This window comes from Pinus tabuliformis, chromosome 3_2, assembly GCF_031772625.1.
Source record: "Pinus tabuliformis cultivar Carrire ecotype Pingquan chromosome 3_2, CPIR1, whole genome shotgun sequence".
NCBI lineage: Eukaryota > Viridiplantae > Streptophyta > Pinopsida > Pinales > Pinaceae > Pinus > Pinus tabuliformis.
In genome coordinates, this window is record NC_142302.1 from 843,194,308 (window position 1) to 843,215,095 (window position 20,788).

Consider the following 20,788-nt stretch of genomic DNA (forward strand, 5'->3'; position numbering starts at 1 on the left):
AGCATAGAGAGCATGGCTATAACATTAATTGGGGAAATTGGACACTCCTTTGACATGCATGACCCACTCTGCCATATGTTGCATGAGTTTTAATGTAATGGGGCTAGGTACAGGGAATGGGGATTTTTGGCAAATAACAATGGATCATACACAACAATATAATCAAAGGATTGGTATTCATGAGCAATCTAATATGTACAAGCAATGGTCGCAAGGAATTAGAAATATTTACCTAGTTTTTAAAGGAGCGAGATGTGACAAAACTTGGGTGGCTAGTTGCACAACCCAAGTTCATCAGACGTCCCTCTGCATTAACAATGATGCCACTAGTGGTGTCAAGGAACACCCACCTATCAGTATGAGGCTTGATGGTAATTTTCTTAACACTAGGGAATGTTTCAAGGCCTTGCATAGAAATCTCATTGTCAAAGTGATCGATGTTACAAACAATGACATTTTTCTTCATTTTCATCATGTGAGCTACCATGATGATGTCCTTGTTGCCAGTGGTTGTCACAAAGATATGAACAGTGCTAACTACATCCTCAAGGGTGAGAACAGGAAGGCCTTCCATAAGCACTTGTAGGGCACAGATAGGATCAATCTCTACAACAATGACCCTAGCTCCAGCGACTTTTAAGGCTACAACACAACCCGTGGCAACATCTCCAAACCCATAAACAACATCAACATTACCACCAATCATGAAATTTGTTTCTCTCATAAGACTGTCTAGGAGAGAGTGCCTATATCCATACAAGTTGTCAAACTACAAAAGAAGAAAGAGAATCAGAATCAAAACAAAATGCATCTCAAATAGAAAACTTTTGAAGAAAAGAACATCTGAGAAATCTACCCATGGATCTATGATTCGCAATAATTCAAAACTTCAATACAAGTCCAATTAGCTTTCAAAATGATTCGGATTTAAACAGGAACGCAATAAATTACAGATATAACCATACATATAGAGATGTAGCAAAAATAATACTCCATTTCATTACTATAAATTATTGAAATATGCTTACAAATAAAAATGGAAAAAAATGAGCTAGGGTGATGGTAGCTTACCTCTGGGAAGAGATGTGGTGGCTACATGCCTCTAAACTGTGTTACAATGAGAATCGAAGACCTATTTATTGTTGAGAAACAATGGAAAACTCTAAACATGCAAAAACCTAACGCTAGAAGATGAAGCGCCAAACTGTGGGCCCCATTTGGGTAAATTGGTACATCAACTTCCCGGGGTCATAACTTTGGCATACGATCCTCGTTTGATGCACACAATATCTCGCTAGAAATATCTATCTGAGAACTACAACTTTGGGAAGAGCAACATCGGTCCATGGACCCATGTAACTCCTAGTTTTCCCAAAAAACGTCGTTTTGGGCCTCAAAATGGCTTTGGAAGTTCAGGACCTGAAAAAATGCTAAAAATAGTAAATTGTGCTACAATTAAGGAAACTAAAAAGCTGAAAGAAACAATGGTGGGGGTCCAAGTGGATGTGGTGGGTGGCCACCAATATCCACATGGATCACAAAACCTTAGCTAATATTAACCCATCATAACCAGATAATTGAATATATGTAAAGGTCCTTGATTTTAAATATGAAGATGCTCCTACACCCACCATGAACTCACATTGATTCAACACCCTGAAAATTGGAATTTTTTTTTTTAATGTAGTGGAAACTAGTGAATCCTAAAATGTAATGCAATGCAAGCTAACTATACCAAAAGCATCATGATGTGATCTCAATGACACTGAAGAATCAAGGCAACTAACAAGAGCAATGCAACTCATAACATCATGAATGAGACCAAAATGTCCCCAAGGCCATATCAGATCCAACATGAGGAAGCTAGTATCACATGATTAAGATTAGAATAAGATTAAGATACTTCCTAATTCTCTAAAATTATATAATATAATACTGTCGAAACTGATAAATAGTGGTTTGAAATTTACCATATTATACTATATTTCTATATAACAGTTTGATGATGAGATCCTAACTACTTTAAAATAGCCACAAAACTCATTGCTAGAACCAAAAACACAATGGCTAATCAATATTACACATCTCAAACACCTCAAAAAGATCTAAACAACAACAAGCACACCAGAAAAGTGTGAGTTCAAAATAAATGAGAACAAATTTCAAATCTAAACCACAACACCTAGACAAGATCCTACTTCAAAGCACCCAGATGAGATCTCAAAAATCATGCATCTACCTGAAAACGTCTACTAAAAAATAGTAAGTGACAAATAAATGAGGCAAGAATCCAAATCCAAATCACAACATATAAGCAAGATCCCATTTCAAAAACTCTAGACGAGATCTCAACATCCCCACCATGCCCACCGAAAAACATCTATTAAAAAAACAGAATGTTTATGAAAAAGCACAGAGAGCATGTCTATGACATTAATTGATGAAATTGGACACTGCTATGACATGCATGACGCACTCCACAATATTTTGCGTGAGTTTTAATGTAACAGGGCTAGGTACAGGGAATGATGATTTTCGACAAATAACAATGGATCATACACAACAATATAATCAAGGGATTCGTATGCCTAAGCAATCTAGTATGTACAAGAAATGGTTGTAGGGCATTAGAAATATTTACCTAGTTTGTAAAGGAGCAAGACATGACAAAAATCAGGTGGCCAATTGCACAACCCAAGTTCATCAGAAGTCCCTCTGCAAGAACAATGATGCCACTGTTGGTGTCAGGGAACACCCACCTATTAGTCTGGGGCTTGATGGTAAGCTTCTTAACACCAGGGAAAGTTTCAAGGCCTAGAATTTGTAAATAAATGGGTACTTGGAAGAGTTGATGTCAAGATAGGAGGGTTTCTACTAATCGCCATACAAGAAAACAAGTCAGAAAGCTTTTAATTTATATTTGAAAAGTAGAAAGAAATTCTTCCAGATATTAGAGAATATATAAAACAATAAATGCAGGCTTTGCAAACTTAGTTTTCTCGTGAGAGATTATAGAAACTTCAAATGTAAAATGAAAATGTCCAAATAACTATTATGATTTGACATTCATAATGAAAAATTCAGAGTATCTTACAATCCACTCACGCTCACCAAACCTCTCTGGTAGTGAAACAACAACATGTTTGACCTACAAAATCAAGATCATATAAATTCTATTAATTTCTAAAATGGAGCACAAATAATAATTGTTCATTGTAAGGGAGGTTATTCTTTAATGCAATTCATACATTGTACAAGTGGAAATATAGCACAATACAGAAGCAATGAAGAAAAAGGATGAAACCTAACTAAAAAGTGCATTATAATGTTATGGTGGGAGGATGTTGCGTGGAAAATTCACTCAACTAAAATCTCGGAACAAAGAAAGACATGAACTGATTTGGATGTCTAATCTCTAAACAAAATTCTAGTTGAACTGGATATGTCCACCACTTCCCGTATAAGTTTAGTTTCCATCTTCATGCAACATCAATCTCAGTAACAATGAGCATGACCTCTACTAAGTGTGATTTAATTTATGTAGGTTGGGTTGTGGTCTAGCAGAAGCTTGATGTGAGTCTGACCCAACTAACCCAAGTTCGATTCTCATTGTATGCATGGGTGGGCATCCCCAAAGTGACACATGCCAAGAATTTTGCACCCACTAAGGCAAAAATTTTCATAGTTCTTTCAATTTTAGGTATGTTGTATGCTTAGAGAAATTTATTTCAATTTTCACAGTTAGCTCAATATTTTTTCCAAATTAGCAATCACATCAGCATTGAAATAAATTGCAGATAGAACATAAGCATAAATCACAAAAGACAAGCCAAGACAAGAGGACACAAAATGTGGTGCTAGCCAGGGACAAACCCCAATGTGGGGAACCATTTATCAATTCTTCCTTTATGTTCTTCAATAGTTCAACAGAGAAAGAGAGAGAGAGATAGTACATTTACAACAAAAGTCAACACTTTGACTTATCTAGATAAGAGCATAGATCATCTCTAAGAAGATGATACATGAGATCAGTTGAAGACATGCTACTTCAACTGATTCTCGAAGATTACTCCTTCAACTATCATTTTGTTGCATCCTGTCATCATGTTGTACCTCACCATGATGCACCATGCTACACCCATCATGACAATGTTGGACCTCATGACCATTCTGTACACATCATATTGCTACAACTTATGTTGCATTGTTGTCCCATGTGTCATAACCATGTTGTCATACAGGATGTCTCATGTGCTTGTAGCATCATGCTTGCCACTATTACCCATGTTGTCCATGCTTTCCATGCTACACCATGTACCTTTGTTGCCATGTCATAGCTGTCCCATGTACCTATACAGCACTATGTACCTTTCTATCCTAGGCATCTATACAACACTATGTACCTTCATGTACCATGCATCTATACAACACTATGTACCTTGTTGTCCCATGCATCTATGCAACACTATGTACCTTAGTGTTCCATGCATCTATATAGCACTATGTACCTTATTGTCCTATTTATTTTGCTACACTAGTTAGAAACTATCCCACTTGTGCCACTGGTGCACAATTGTCATAGTTGTCCTATGTCATCGGGTTGTCCCATCAAAGTTGCCATCCCAACATGTTGTTGTCCCATTGTTCTATTTGTTAGTGACATTACAGCCCCTATGTGGCAGTATCCAACATCTCTGTACTGCTTTTCATGGACATAATTCGATCACAAGTTAGGGAACCCTCCTGTAACCTATAGCAATCCAGTGATCATCCCATAACTCACCTTGAATTATGCGGCCTCCCTTTCTTTACAAGGTAGGTGACCTCACAGGTTGAATAGACACCTACAACTCCATGTAGAGGGTTCTTTTGACCATAAAAATAATACTTATAGGCCTGCGACTTTCACACAGACCTTGCTGCCTCTTCAAGTGGTCACAAGGGTGACCTTAACGTTCCTTCTCCTTTGCTGAAGTAGGCCTTGGATTGATGCCTTCTAGCCCAGATCCTAGGCCCTCCTAACAATAGCTCAGTCCTCCAAAAGAATCATGACTTTTCTATGGTTGTGACCTATTAGGGCAGTGTATATTCCTAGCTTGATTACTGCTAGGTTACCCTTGAGATAGTGTAGGTTAGGGCTACCTTAGGATAGTGTTAGGGATGCCTTCCATCTTCATCTAAGGCTGCCTTCCATCTGCATCTAGGGCAGCCTTTTATCTACGTCTAGGGAAACCTCTTTTCCTCTAATGTCTAGGGCTTCCACTCTTAGATTTCTCTTCCACTAAAACATAAGACAAGTGGAGAGAAATCAAGATAGAAGTGTGTGTGAGAAATGACTCTCAAGTCATCTCCTTTTATACTACAATGTTGAGCACATGTGGGGTTTATTTGGTTGTTGGCTGACCTTGACGAATTGTCTTATAACACAAATAAATTTATAACTCCATGAATATTTGTCAGAATCTGATGATCTTTAGATCTATCCTACAACTCTTGATGAGAGGGATCCAAGAAAAATATCAGCTACCATAAATAAGATGACCCACATGGATTTTGGCCCTATTTTCCAATTTTAACACTCCCTCTCAACTAGGGAGAATCCATCCACTGATCCATATGTCTGACTGTACTATCTCCACCATCAGTGCCTGACACTGCTTTGCTCTACTCTACTGAACCATGAAGAAGAATTGATCGGGAATGTCTCATAGAATTCTCTACTAACTCGAAGTCAGTTTTATTGATCCTAGATCAATATCACAAGAGAGTGTCTCAAACCACTTATACTGATCCCAGAACAGTTTCATTGATCCCAGATCAATGGAGGTCATCTTAGCATAGGGATTACAATAGATACAATGATGCGTCCATTGATAGTACTACTGTGGTCCCTAACCCCATTTCCCTGCTCATTGGCCAGATGAGAGGTACTTCCCATGAGTCCTAGACTCCATGGGTAGGATGCCTCGATAGGATAACCATTCATCCTATCCCTAAGTCACCTCGGGGTATCATAGGGGAAGGCTGAGCCATTCACCCTGTTATGCCCCTATACCAATAGATGTCATATATCATGATTGACTTGGTTTAACTCTGAAATATGTTCATACCTTTGCTTGTTGCAAATGTTTTCCATATTTGTGAAAAACTAAAAATGTAAAAATGTAAAAAGGGTATGCCCTAAAAGAAAAATCAAAGGTCAAAAAGAATAAAGAAAAGGTTAAAAAAATGAAAGAAAATGAACCCCAACAAAAAGAAAAGACCATGAAAGTGTGCAAGTCTAAATGCCACTACTATTTACTTTTATGTATAACAAACATTGTGTGCAACTTGTTACTTAGGTCACAATCCATGGTAACCAAACAGTTTAATCCTGGTTATTCCATGTTTTGAATTTCTTGTTTATAGATAGAGAATAAAATCTAACCAAATAGCATAATCTTGGCAGATAAGTAGATAGGTAGAGTGAATAAAAGGAGCTCAACAATTTAATCTGAGCTCTTGGATATAATAAGGCTAGACTTAGATAGATATCTACATGTAAAAGAAAAGAAAATGTGATAAGGTTTTTCCAATCTAAGTGCACCCTAATAAAGAAGTAAAAATGCTAGGTTAAGTAGGTAGGGTAAGTAGATGATGGTTGCAGAATAAATGTGTGATGAATGGTTGAGTTTAATGCTTAAATCTTTTTCTTTCATCACTTGGACAAGGCATGTATCACATGGAAGGTAAATCAACACTCAAAGTAAAAAATAATTAACCTCCCTACTCATTTCCCCTAAATTTTTCACTAATTCCCTAAGTGCTAAAGGTAATTTCCAAAGTTAAAGGGGCTCAAAGAATTTCTCTAAATATTGGAGGGACCGGACCCTCGGCCCAATAATTTAAAATACCTAAAGTACTTAAAACCCCTTCATAAATTCATTCATTCCATTTACAAAGCTTTTCCTAAGTAGAATCCTATTTTATGTAGGAAAATTAAAAAAATTCTATCTACATAAAACCCTCATTTCTCACTTAGCCTAAGTTTCAAATACACACCAAAATGTTTTAGACTTGGCACTTTTCCTTTCATTATATCATATTGACTACTAATTTATGTTATTTAATATTTCCCCTATAATATTTTGTTGAAAAGTGTGCAACAAGAAATGCTTGTTGAGAATGCAACAAGATGATGGAGCTTAGTGAAAAGAGTCGCCTTCACTAAGTGGGCCTGCAGGCAAATTATGGCGCAAGTTCTATTTTTGGATCCCAGCAGGGATGATCACAGTATGGGTGACCACAGTATGGGTGGCCATAGTATGGGTGGCCACAGTATGAGTGATCACAGTATGAGTGATCAAAGTCTATTTTTAGATTGGCTGTCAAAAATAGAAAAGTCAAATATTATTGTCTCATAATAATATTTGGACTATAAACTTGATCTTATTCTCTTGGAGCACTTCAAGATGAGCTACGGATGTGGTACATGCAGATCCTAGAAGGAAATACGTGGTTACCTATGGGATGACTAATATTTGCATGCAGGACTTCAGTTAGAACTCAAGTGAGTTGAGTTTAGTGGACTGGAGGTGCAGTTGATGGAGTTGTGTTCAGTTTAGCTTTGTTAAACTGGTTGTATTTAGTCTAACTGATCAATAGACTAGAGATGAGTTGGGTGAATTAGTTATTAATTAATTCACAAGTTATTAACTCATAATGCAACTATAGAATACATCAGTTAACTTAGTTGCATGTCAGTGCATGTTCAGTTCAGCAGGGACAGGTGTTAGAGGATCAGATTGCTATCAGTTGTGACTATAGCTGTGCATGATGATTTGCACAATCAGAGGGACTGAGTATGCGAATGAATTGGCCAATACCAAGAATTGTAGCCTGTGCTCATGTCCAACACAGTGTGAGTGATTATTTGCAGGTCAAATACGAGTTTGGTAAACCATTCTCATCAAATTCTTGAGCAGGTATTGAGTTGTGGAGGTAGGCAAGCAACGGGGGAGATTTGGAGATCAGATCTGAGCCGTATTGTGTGTAGCATGTGGAGATAGTACTGAGTACTTGTGAGGAGTATTGTACTATGTATTGTTACATGATTCAATCACTATAATATACAGATAGTTGGGGTTTTTAGCGAGATGCTTTCCCCTGGAAAATACTGTGTTGATATGTGTGATTGATGCTTCTATGTACGCCTGTGAATGTTTCTGCTTCTGTAAATTGATGATCAACGTAGAGGAGGTTATGTATTATGCATGTTTCGCTTATAAGTGTATAATCAGGATAATCTCTGTGAATATGTGTCATATTATTCAAAATTTCTACATGGTATCAGAGCTAGTTGATTTGTAGAAAAAGTTCTACAGGATATCAAAGCGAGGATTGATCATCAGATCTATTATTCAGAAAGTGTTTACATTTTATTTCTTCAGGAAGAGTCTGTAATTGCACCAGGTAGCCTCTGGATTCATCCTTGTTTTGGAAGGTGAGATATCCGGTGAATGCCCATACAGTCGATCTCTATACAAGAAATACTTTGTTCTCACGAATTTTAGATCGGAAGTGGTTGAGTTTTTGAGCTGGTGGAATTCGAATTTAATTCCAAAGCAAGAGATAAAACTCAAAAACATTAAGTGTGAGAATGGAGACATTATGCCCCAGTATCTCATGAAGTTCACCCAATGTCGGGATGAGCTGGGAAGTGTGGGGGTGATTGTCGGATGAGGATGGTGAGTCTAGCACTCCTTGACCTTCCTAAGAGTTGGCATAGCTACCAGGACTCAGTGAATGGAAGGGAGAAACTGCCATTTTGTGAACGACTATGGTCGGATTTGATGCAAGAGGAGATTAGATGGAGCACCAGAGACAGTTCTTAATCTATGCATGATGAGGAGAATTGTGCCTTAGCGAGTAAGGAGAAGAAGGGAAAGAAGAAGGTTTTTCTTTCCGAATCTAGTTCTTCCAGTGATGGGAAGAAGGTTGACAAGTCGAAGGTGAGATGCTTTCGTTGTCATGAGATTGGTTCACGAGTCAGGAACCTGTATGCTCTTGAGGTTTAAGATGCATGTGAAGCCTTGAGTAGCGAGGCAACTGATGGAGACTTGGTGGTTGAGAGGGAGTGTATATTACTTCTCAACATGCAGAGCCAAAAGAAGTCTCAGACAATTATGGAGGAGCCACGATTGGTGCAGCAGCTTCAGGAGGTTGTGGAGGAGCCACAATAGGGGAAGCTGAGAGGAGATCGAGTAGAGACATCTACTCATGGAGAGACCTCCAGTAGGGGGAAACTTCGAGCCAGGTGGGCTGAGGGATCGCATGCAGCCATACCTCCAGGTAGGAGGTGGGGTGATGTGGATTGATCATCCAAAGGAGGAGGGGCAGGATCCTTGAGATACCCAACCTCTTGGATGAGACCTTGCTACGGGAGCCCAGATGTGTAGTAGCAAGAACTGACTGATTGGGTAGAGACAGATGCGGATGGAGCGGCAGAGAGAGCGACAGTGCAGGGAATCCCAGGACAATGCATAGCTAGCAGGCTGCAGCAATGCGAGAGGCACAAGTGTTTTGCACAGTGCTAGGTGGCATAGAGAGGTGTGAAATGGTGCGAGATGCATGGAGATGTTGCAGTAGCGCAGATGTCAGAGAGGGAGCACTTGTCAGCAACAGGTAGAGCTTCAACATCAAAGGGTGTTTCTAGCCCAACAGGGAGGTCAGTTGGGAGGTGCAGTGCGGATGCAATGCTGGGAGATAGAACTAGCAGCAGCACAGATGCAGTCAAAGATGAAAGTGACAGAGGCTAGAGTAGTCAGATACTGAAGAGCACAAAGATGCAGAGTTTTCAGTTGACAAAGGCAATAACAGTCAGAGACTTTGATGACAAAGCAAGTGGACCGGCCAGATGTGTTGCATGGAGAACATTCCAGAGTTACAGGATTGGGTTTGAGAGGAAGCCTTTCTTGGTGAGAGGGAGTGTTGAAAAGTGTGCAACAAGAAATGCTTGTTGAGAATGCAACAAGATGATGGAGCTTAGTGAAAAGAGTCGCCTTCACTAAGTGGGCCCGCAGGAAAATTATGGCGCAAGTTCTATTTTTGGATCCCAGCAGGGATGATCACAGTATGGGTGACCGCAGTATGGGTGACCACAGTATGAGTGATCACAGTATGAGTGATCAAAGTCTATTTTTAGACTGGATGTCAAAAATAGAAAAGTCAAATATTATTGTCTCATAATAATATTTGGACTATAAACTTGATCTTATTCTCTTGGAGCACTTCAGGATGAGCTACGGATGTGGTACATGCAGATCCCATAAGGAAATACGTGGTTACCTATGGGATGACTAATATTTGCATGCAGGACTTTAGTTAGAACTCAAGTGAGTTGAGTTTAGTGGACTGGAGGTGCAGTTGATGGAGTTGTGTTCAGTTTAGCTTTGTTAAACTGGTTGTATTTAGTCTAACTGATCAATAGACTAGAGATGAGTTGGGTGAATTAATTATTAATTAACTCACAAGTTATTAACTCATAATGCAACTATAGAATACATCAGTTAACTTAGTTGCATGTCAGTGCATGTTCAGTTCAGCAGGGACAGGTGTTAGAGGATCAGATTGCTATCAGTTGTGACTATAGTTGTGCATGATGATTTGCACAATCAGAGGGATTGAGTATGCCAATGAATTGGCCAATACCAAGAATTGTAGCCTGTGCTCACGGCCAACACAGTGTGAGTGATTATTTGCAGGTCAAATACGAGTTTGGTAAACCATTCTCATCAAATTCTTGAGCAAGTATTGAGCTGTGGAGGCAGGTAAGAAGTGGGGGAAATTTGGAGATCAGATCTGAGCTGTATTGTGTGTAGCATGTGGAGATAGTACTGAGTACTTGTGAGGAGTATTGTACTATGTATTGTTACAGGATTCAATCACTATAATATACAAATAGTTGGGGTTTTTAGCGAGATGCTTTCCCTGGGAAAATATTGTGTTGATATGTGTGGTTGATGCTTCTATGTACGCCTATGAATGTTTCTGCTTTTGTAAATTGATGATCAACGTAGAGGAGGTTATGTATTATGCATGTTCCGCTTATAAGTGTATAATCAGGATAATCTCTGTGAATATGTGTCATATTATTCAAAATTTCTATAGATTTACCCACTCTCGTATTATTTTAACTATGGAAAAGCCTTAAATATTAATATCCCACCCCTTTGGTTAAATATAACCATAATACATCAATAATTGAGATTAATTAGTTAATCTGTAACTAATTAAGAGCCCCGACCCCGCCATGTTAAATAAGGATTAATTAACCCTCACGATTAATTAATATCTTTTTCCACCAATCTCGTCACTCCTGATGCAATTAAAACTTTAATCATGTCAGGCCCGCCCTCCATTAAAATCCTGTCACCTCGCATCCCCGATAGCTATCCGATCAAGCCCCTCTGATCCTACGGTTGTTACGCATATCGCACAACCCTCTACGACTGAAATTTAGTGCACGATGGCAAGTGGTTTTTTGAACAGTGACATCGCCACACATCACTCATCGTATGCAATCGCTTGGTCTAGCCCAAATACCGCCTCCCCTCCATTAACGGTGTGATGAAAACCACTTACCGCCTCTCGCTACCGACAAAATGTCAAATCATATTCTCGCTGACGCCATCTGTCCAAATCCCGAAGCCACCAAAAGTTGACTTTGCATAAAACAAACAAAGTTAATCGTTTTCGTCCTATTTCTGCGAATGCATGCATGCAACAACCTGAATGTTGAAAATCAACCAGCTCGTGCACTTAGCCATCAACCACCCTGAAAGTTGCTGCCCAACGCCGCTCCAGTCCATGGTGTGCTTCCAAGTCAACCAGTACACCATTACCAGTCGCTCCATAACAGGTAATCAAAAGACCACGGCCTTGGATAAACAGTCTTAATACTAGTCATAAGACCTGTTTACTCCAAGATTGTTATCAAGTTTATTCAAACAAAGCTGGAAGATAAAACATATAGTAAAAAGACAAGCAAAGGAAACATGAAATTAGACGATTTACTATTGAAACAGACAGTAAAAACCTAAACTACACATTGAAGGTAAAAGGACACAGTAAAGAACAGTCAAAGTGTATCAAGGTTAAAGAGTATCAGATTGAAGACCAAGTCAAGTAAATTAGCAAGGATGTAGATAAACAACAAAGAAGATAGTTACAAAGCATAGCATACAAATTCATGTCAATGTGAAGACAGATGAAAAAATAGAGTGGTAAAAGTAAACAGTAAACGATAAACAGTAAAAGTAAACATGAAGAAATTATGAGTTAAACAAAGATGAAAACACTTTCACCAGCTACAATGAAGTTTATCCAAAGTAAAAGTGAAAAACAGTCAAAAGGACTTTAAGGTTAAAAGATGAAATCAGAGCAAAAACGGTACATTCTTTAGAAATTTCTTGTTTGAGTCATCGTGTTACAGAAACTATTGTGGCCAATCCAAGAAGTATTTCAAGAAACTGGAGGAGCTTTTTGTTCCTAACATGCCAATCTACAAAAACTTGTCTCACTTTTTACACAGGTATTACCAAAAAGGAGATAAATGCATGTCTTCACAACCTATTTTTCATTTTGTGCAAAGTCCTATTTTTAACATCTTTTTACAGAGAATATTGTGAACATCTGGAGGTAAATTTTGAAAAACTGAGAGAGGTTTATCTCAGAAACATTCCTATCTACAAAAACCTCTTTAAATGTTTACATATATATCTCTTATTGAGATATACAAGCGTATCATTGGACCGTAAGTTTGTAGAATTTCTGGGGTAGAATGCACAAAGGAAGGATGCAGTTAGTGACTGGGATGCCTCATCATCAACTAAGAGTTGCTACCAAATTCAACTTTCTCTTCTTTGTCACCATAAATCCACAGAAATAGTGCCAAATAGATTCATTAGTTTTGAATGTCCTTTATTTAAGTTCTATTAATGTAAAAAGTTGGAGATATTTGTAAAACTAATCTTGATATTTTTTCAAGATATTTCAGGTTACAACTAGTATAAATACTTCTTCATTTGAAGTATTTTATATGGATTCTTAGACATTTCTATAGACTTATTATTTTGGAAAATAAAATCTGTTGAAAAACTCTTGTATGGCTGGCTGGATGAAGAAATAAAGCAAAGGACTTTTTACAGGATTCATGTGTCAAACATTAGACAAATAAGTATTCTATATCTCATGTGTTATTGTTTTCTAGTTTAATATTTCAATTGTGTTTCATATTTAAATATTAAAACGAAAAAGTATAATTTAGAAAGTGCTTAAGTGCAATCTGTCTTTAAAATCGTTTTTATTCTAAATGTTTTCTTCTAAGCTATCATAGGCAAGGAATTCTTAACTGCTCCTGCTTCTTAGTTTATCATTGTGATCATTTAATAAGAAATTCTTAATTGCTTTTTATTAGTGATCACCCAATTTCCCTCCCCTTAAAACATGTTGAAGGATTCTTAATTTCCCTTCTTCCCTTTTAATTCCATTCCATCTTTTCAAATTACCATTTGTTCCTTGTTTAGCTATCTTGCCCTGTGAAGCCATCCTTTGTTGAAAAACCTGATCGAGTTAAGCCATCTGTATTTAAATTCTTAATTGCTTTTTATTAGTGATCACCCAATTTCCCTCCTCTTAAAACATGTTGAAGGATTCTTAATTTCCCTTCTTCCCTTTTAATTCCATTCCATCCTTTCAAGTTACCATTTGTTCCTTGTTTAGCTATCTTTCCCTATGAAGCCATCCTTTGTTGAAAAACCGGATCCAGTTAAGCCATCTGCAGTTGACTCCATAGCCCAATGGCTTGAGATACTCTGTTCTATCCATCTTCTCCTGAATTCCACCACCAAACAAAATCAAAACCCCCCAAGCTTTCATAACTAGTCTAATATCCTATAAACAAAGCTAAATCATAAAGAGATAGCCCTCTCTGAGTACATATTGGCTAGATTCTGTACTTAAAAGTTGGTTTGTGGTTATCTCGGAAATTTATTTCTTTAACCTTGAGAAAATTCTGAGTGATAACACACCCTATACACAGTGCACCAATAGGGGAGGGTGAGTTGTCCTATGGTTTCTTTTTGCTCGAAACAATACCCCAAGCCCCCCAGAGCTCTCAGAGCTCAATGCATGCATCGTGCAAGACCTTTATAAGAAGGTCTCTCAACATCTCCAAGTCGTTCGGGAAAGTCACAAATTTAACCTTTCCCCGAGTCTTTGACAGAATGTCTACGACGTGTACATCAGTCTCAATGGGATAGAGCCTCCTCACTCATCGACATACCATATCCTAGATAAGGTAGTATTTTATGTCTATGCGATGGAGCAATCATATAATACAGGATTCCTCAACAATTGAATCCCCCACCTCGTTGAGAGAGAGGATCCCGATGGTATCCATCATGTATACAAACAAATCGTTGAAGATCTTCCACAACCAGGGAGCTTCACAGGAGATCATACTCGTAGCTATGTATTCGGTCTTAGTGGTGCTTACAACAATTGACTTCTACTTCCTGTTCATCCAGGATATCGAACAGAACCCGAAGAGAAACAACACTCGAAAGTTCTCTTGCAATTCTCCACGCTGCCTACCCAATCAGTATTTGAATAATCATGCAGCTTCACATTTCCAGTAGTGTATCTCAATCTATGAGAGATTGTGCCGTGAAGATATCAGTGAGGCTCAACCATATATGAGCTCATCATGCTAATTGCAAAACATATATCCATACAGGAGTTCACCAAGAACATCAATGCTAGTATTGGTTTGTGAAACTCAGAGGCATCTCCCAAATCAGGTCCGTTATCCCTACAACATAACTTCTGAAATTCAGGCTCCATCGAGGTAGTCATGGGCTTGTTATTCACCATTCCAAATTTGGAATGTAACTCTCTCTTACTTCTAAAAATAAGAGTGTCTGCACCTGACAAAAATAGGTTGTCCTCAGAAGGTATCGGTATGAGAGGTCTATCATCCAGAACCTTAGAGGAATGGTTTGGATTGACTTCACTCCTTGTGAGTCTCAACTTCATTAGACAACTATCAATCCTGTCATACTATGCCCGAGGTGTTTTTCTTCAAACCATAGAGGGCTTTCTTCCACCTGCATACAAGAGATTCCTAATTATGAATCTCAAAGCCCTCGGGTTGTTCCAAACTTGTGGACCTGCTACATGAGGGGAATGGTCCCCTTGTAAGATTTTCCTTTGGTACATCTCAGACATGTGCCTTCATGCTCCTTTTGAATTCAAGCATTCTTGTCATTATCTGACTCACATTAGATAGTATCCCATGATAAGTAGACCTTCAATGCTATAGATGAGATGTGATAGCTGACATGATCCCCAATGGACCTCATGCAACTTGATACAACCATGAACTCAAAAGCATCTGTGAAAAATTCCATTTTCAAATATGTACCTTTCCGTTGATGAATGCCACCCTGAAACCTTTGACTTCCATTTCCGAAATGGTCACCAGTTTCTTCTTGCGATTAGGTACACAAAATAGATTCTTGTAAATGAATTTAGTTACCCTCATTCAATTGAGGGGTAACATTCCCTACACCCTTTTTGGGATAGGTGGCATCAGTTCCAAGTATAATCCCACAATTGTTTCCATCTCTACTAAATTAGAGAGAGCACCCGCCTATCCAATGAAGTTCCTTGAAGCACTACAATCAATAAGCCAGATTCCCAAAGAATCTGAAGGAGAGGGCCAATACAAGATAATGCTTCTTTATCTTATCAGAAACAACATTTGATTATTCATACCTGGGGTTCCCTTCTTTCTTGAAGAGTCGGTTGTTTCCTTGATGACCTACACTACCTCTCATTCCCTTGATCATTTAAGATGTCCCTAGAATGATTGTTATCTTCATTAAGAGATGTGTCCTTGCCATTCAGACACTCCTTCACATAATGGCTGAACTTATTACAAACAAGGCATCTACCTTTCTTTCCACCCTTAGATCCGGACTTCCAAATGAAGTGGTCTTTAGGTAGGCGATCAGAAGCTTCGGTTGCGCCATTCTGATAATGTTCTCTTCTTCAACTTCACCATTGGCGAATTTGAAGAGGAATGAGGAATCCATTGATCCTTTTGTCCTTTCACAACTGTCTTCGGTGATTTCTCTTTCACTCTTGCTTGGGCATTGTCTTCACCTCAGCTTTGATACCATGTTAATTTTAGGTATGTTCTATGCTTAGACAAATTTATTTCAATTTTCACAGTTAGCTCAATATCTTTTCTAGATTAGAAATCACATCAACCTTAAAATAAACTGTAGATAGAACATAAACATAAATTGCATAAGACAAGCCAAGACAAGAGGACACAAGATGCAGCGCTAGTGAGAGATAAACCTCAATGTGGGGAAACCCTACAATTCTTCTTTTATGTTCTTCAACAGTTCAGTACAGAAAGAGAGAGAGATAGTACATTTACCATACCTCTAGTTTATTTATATTTATGTTTATTTACCATACCTTTGGAGTACATATAAAAAGAGATTTAAAAAAATTGCCTTGCGTGTGAGCCTGCATGAGAGCTGCGCAAACCTGGCCGCCTCCTAGTTTTTGCAGGCTTCTCTCGGCAGCCTCCTGCTGCTGAGTATTCCATAACCATGCACCCCTTACAGGAGGGCGACCCCCTCTCGTACAGGTACCAAGGATTTGAAGAAAAGAAAGAAGCATTTGCGACTCTAATAGCTATGAATGGAGGTCCAAAGAACATGGCAACAATCAAAAATTTCATAAAGAAACTTAAAGACATAGCAGAGATCTCTCTCCCACCTACTCTCCCTTGAAGAGCAGCTCTTTCTTTGGTAGAACGTGGACTAGTTGAGCAGTTCACGGGTTTATGGCCATCACCCAAATCAGTACAAAAATGGGTTGAAAGAAACTGAAATGCAACCGTTCAAGGGAAAATAGGAATACAATTTTGTGGAAGGCGATACTATACCTTCCTCTTCGAATCAAAGGAAGATAGAGATTTGATCTTCAGAAACGATCCTTACATCATGGATTTCAAAGGTTTATATCTGAATAGGTGGATGCCAAATTTTGATCCAAAAATGGATGTGCCAAGCACAGTCCCAGTCTGGGTCAGACTACCACACCTCCCACTACATTGCTGGGGAGATGATTCGTTCAAATCTATAGGGAATGTAGTGGGAAAGTATATAGACAGATGTGAACCAAAGGATAACATGCATTCATGTGCTCGAATATGTGTGGAAGTAGACCTTGGAAAAGGCCTTCGAGAGGCAATAAATATCAAGGTAGATCACTAGACGCATATACAGTAGCTGGATTATGAGCATATACCATTCAAACCCAAGGCATGTCATGAGTATGGTCATTTTGCTAATAGATGTCTTAAAAAAAAGATATTGAAAATGTAGAACATCAAGAGAACACTCGAGAACAAGTAGAAAGGAAAAAACCCATCAATAAACACCCAATATCAACTCCCTCTTAGTTTCAAGAACCAAGTAAGATTACTTCTCAGCCCTCATTGAAGGTTACTTCCACACTCCACACATCTACGAATCCCTTTGGGCCCTTGGAAGACTCTATTGAACCATCCTCTCTTAGATCCCCAATATCCAACCCCAATTCCCTTGCACACATCCCCTCTTCCTCTATTCCTATTTCTCCTCCACCTCTTCCATCAGTGGACCACATATTAACTAGAAATCAAGTTAAATAAAACCCTCAAACCTTGGATCAGAAAAAAAAAAGTGGGAAGAAAATCCAACAAGGAAATAAGAGACGAGGTAGTAGCTAAAGAAATGGCACTAGGAACTCAACAACCAATGGAATCCTTCCTTGGGAAAAATGTAGGAGACAATGAAAAAAGTTGAAAAAGAGGAAAGGGAGGTTCCCACTAGCACAATAGTAAATAATGATAGTGGTATCTTGGAATTGCCACGGCCTTGGCACCACTTTCAAAGCCAATGCAACTAGAGATATTTTACTCAAAGAAAAGCCATACATCTACATGATCCAGGAGATCAAAACAAGTAATCAAGAAATTAAAAAATTGATTCCAAAATTAAGAAATTATGATGGAACAATGTTGGAGGCAACAAGAGCATCAGGAGGAATATGCACCATATGGGAAAAAAGGAAATGGGAACTTATAAACCAAAAAATTAGCAAATGTTCGATTAGAACATATTTGAGAGACCTCAACACAAAGGAATTGTATAGCCTCATGAATGTTTATGCTCCAAATTATTACAGAGATAAAGAACACTGCTGGAATTCGATAAAAGAAGAACTAGCAGAAAGACAAAACGCGAAATTAATCCTTGGAGGAGATCTAAACCTGATAAGGAACACCGAAGAAAAATTTGGAGGGAACTATCGTACAGACCTGTCAAGAGAAGCCCTAGAAGAAATAATGGAACAACATAAAATAATTGAAATTCCTCCAAGCAATGGGAAGTACACATGGAGTAACAAAAGAATAGGCAAGAATAATATAAAGGAAAGGTTGGATAGAATCTTAGTACAAGAAAACATGGCAACTGATTTCACTTCTGTGAAAAGTAAGCTCGTTCACACAATAACTTCAGATCACAAGCCGATGGTATTGAGCATGGGTAAGTTGGAAAATCAAGGCCCGCTGCCTTTTAGATACAATTTAAATTGGGAAAGAAATGAATAACTTTGAAATCAAATTAAAGAGAGCTGGACAAAAGGTATCACTAGGTCTCCCCATTATGTTTGGGAAACAAAGCTAAAGAAATTAAGGCTACACTTAAAAATTGGAGCAAGAGAAAATAATATTCGAGACAAAGCTAGGAAAATAGATTTACAAAAAAAAATGGACAACATTCATAAAGAAAAGGAAAACAAAGAAGGAAGCAAGCAAGATTATTTACAAGAAAAGGAAATTTTCTTGGAAATTTACAAGAAAAATAGAAAAGAAGAGGAAGAAAGTTGAATGATGTCTAGATGTCTCTGGCTGAAATCAGGAGATAAAAACACAACCTTTTTTCATAACTCAATGAAAATAAGATGGGCAAGAAATTAGATTGAATAGATTCAAGTAGATGGGCAAGAGATAAAGGGATCTGAAGAACTAAAAATTGTAGCACACAATTACTTTCAAGAGCTGCTAACAACAAACAATCAATAAAAAGTTAATGAAGATTTTTTGAGGCACATAAATAAAAAAATAAGTGCTCAGCAAAATATAGAAATAAATAAAGAGATCACTGAGGAATAAGTCAGGGAAGCGATTTGGAGTCTTCACCCTGACAAGGCTCCTGGACCAAATGGGTTTACAATGGATTTCTACAGATAGCACTGGGATATTATTAAAAAAGATTTTATGAGAATGATTCAAAATGCTTTTCAAAAAAAAAAAATGGAGGAAACACAAAATATTCCTATTTGGCACTCACACCCAAAGAGTCCAATCCAATAAATTTCAAAAGATACAGACCATTCTCTCTTTGAAATTCTTCATATAAAATAATCACCAAAATTATTGCAAATCAAATCAAGAAAATTCTTCCAGAAATGATATTGGAAAATTAGGGTGGTTTTGTTCCCAAGCGGTAAATCACAAACAATGTGATCATTGTCCAGGATGCCATCCACAGTAGCATTCAAAGGAAAGAGAAAGGAATGATAGTAAAACTAGATATGGAAAATGCCTTTGATAGAGTTAATCATGATTATTTAGCAGCAGTACTAATTTTTTTTTTCTTTTCAATAGATATAATAGAGACTATTCAGGCTTGTATATCAACCCCATGGATAGCCCGTCTAATAAATGGAAAGCCCAATAAATTTTTTCAGAGCACAAGAGGGCTAAGACAAGGTTGTCCTCTTTCTCCTTTCCTCTATATCATCATAGTAGAAACTTTAAGTGCACAGCTAGAAAATCAGAGAAGGGAAAAAAAATAACATGTATACAGATAGCAAGAGCGGTTAAAAATATAAATCATTCACTATTTGCCGATGATACCCTTATTATGGGGGGGGCATCAAGCATAATAGCTAGAAGATTTTAAAATGTGTTGGTTGATTTTCTTCAAGCCTATGGAGGAATGCTAAATAATACTAAATGCAGAATATATAGCTGAAACACTTCTCCAAGAGATATGCAACATATATCACAAATTCTGGAAATTCCAATACAAACAAAATGGACTCACTTTACATATCTTGGGCTACCCTTAGTTAAGGAAAATGTAAAAGTAGAATTATGGAGCAAACAAGTGGGAGAAATGAAGGAAAAAATCTAGAACTGGGGAGTGATGTGGCTTAATTTGGCAGGAAGAGTGACCATGGTCAAGGCACTCCTTTCAGCCCTTCCCATCTATCAATATGCGATCATTCTGGCCTAGGCAAGTGTGCACAAGCAAATGGAAATTGTAATAAGAAGTTTTCTATGGAAAAGAGGAAAACAAGAGAATAAAAATTTCAACTTAGTACGTTGGGAGAAAGTCACCCTTCCTTATGAAAAAGGAGGTCTAGCAATCCACTTACCAGGCCAAATGAATATTGCTTTAGGGATAAAAATAATTTGGAGAATGATAAGTGGAAAGGAACACTAGTGGGAAAAAGTGCTAGCCATGAAATATCTGAATCATCATAGAACAAAATAGATAACTGAATCTATTGTAGTCAGGCCTTGTACACAAGTCTGGAAAGTTGTAAAGAAGATAATTCCCCTTATTAGAGACAAAATTTCTAAAAACCCAGGGAATGGCAAAACAGTTGC

The 20,788-nt window shown here is 37.9% G+C and overlaps 1 protein-coding gene across 1 annotated transcript; it reads right to left on the reverse strand.

Annotated features, from left to right (window-relative positions):
* Positions 1–232: 232 nt before the first annotated feature.
* LOC149183298 (adenosylhomocysteinase-like) lies at positions 233–16,737 on the reverse strand. The gene is made up of 2 exons (XM_089414909.1): positions 16,603–16,737; positions 233–769 (listed from the first exon to the last, which is right to left on the reverse strand). The coding sequence occupies exons 1-2, from the start codon at positions 16,735–16,737 to the stop codon at positions 233–235; spliced, it is 672 nt and encodes a 223-aa protein (XP_089271035.1).
* Positions 16,738–20,788: the final 4,051 nt, after the last annotated feature.

Coding starts and splice junctions, on each gene's coding strand:
- LOC149183298 (XM_089414909.1), bottom strand. CDS start 16,737: ATGCTTCTTTCTTTTCTTCAAATCCTTGGTACCTGTACGAGAGGGGGT. Junction 770..16,602: donor AAAAACTAGGAGGCGGCCAG/GTTTGCGCAGCT, acceptor CTTCTTTTGTAG/TTTGACAACTTGTATGGATA.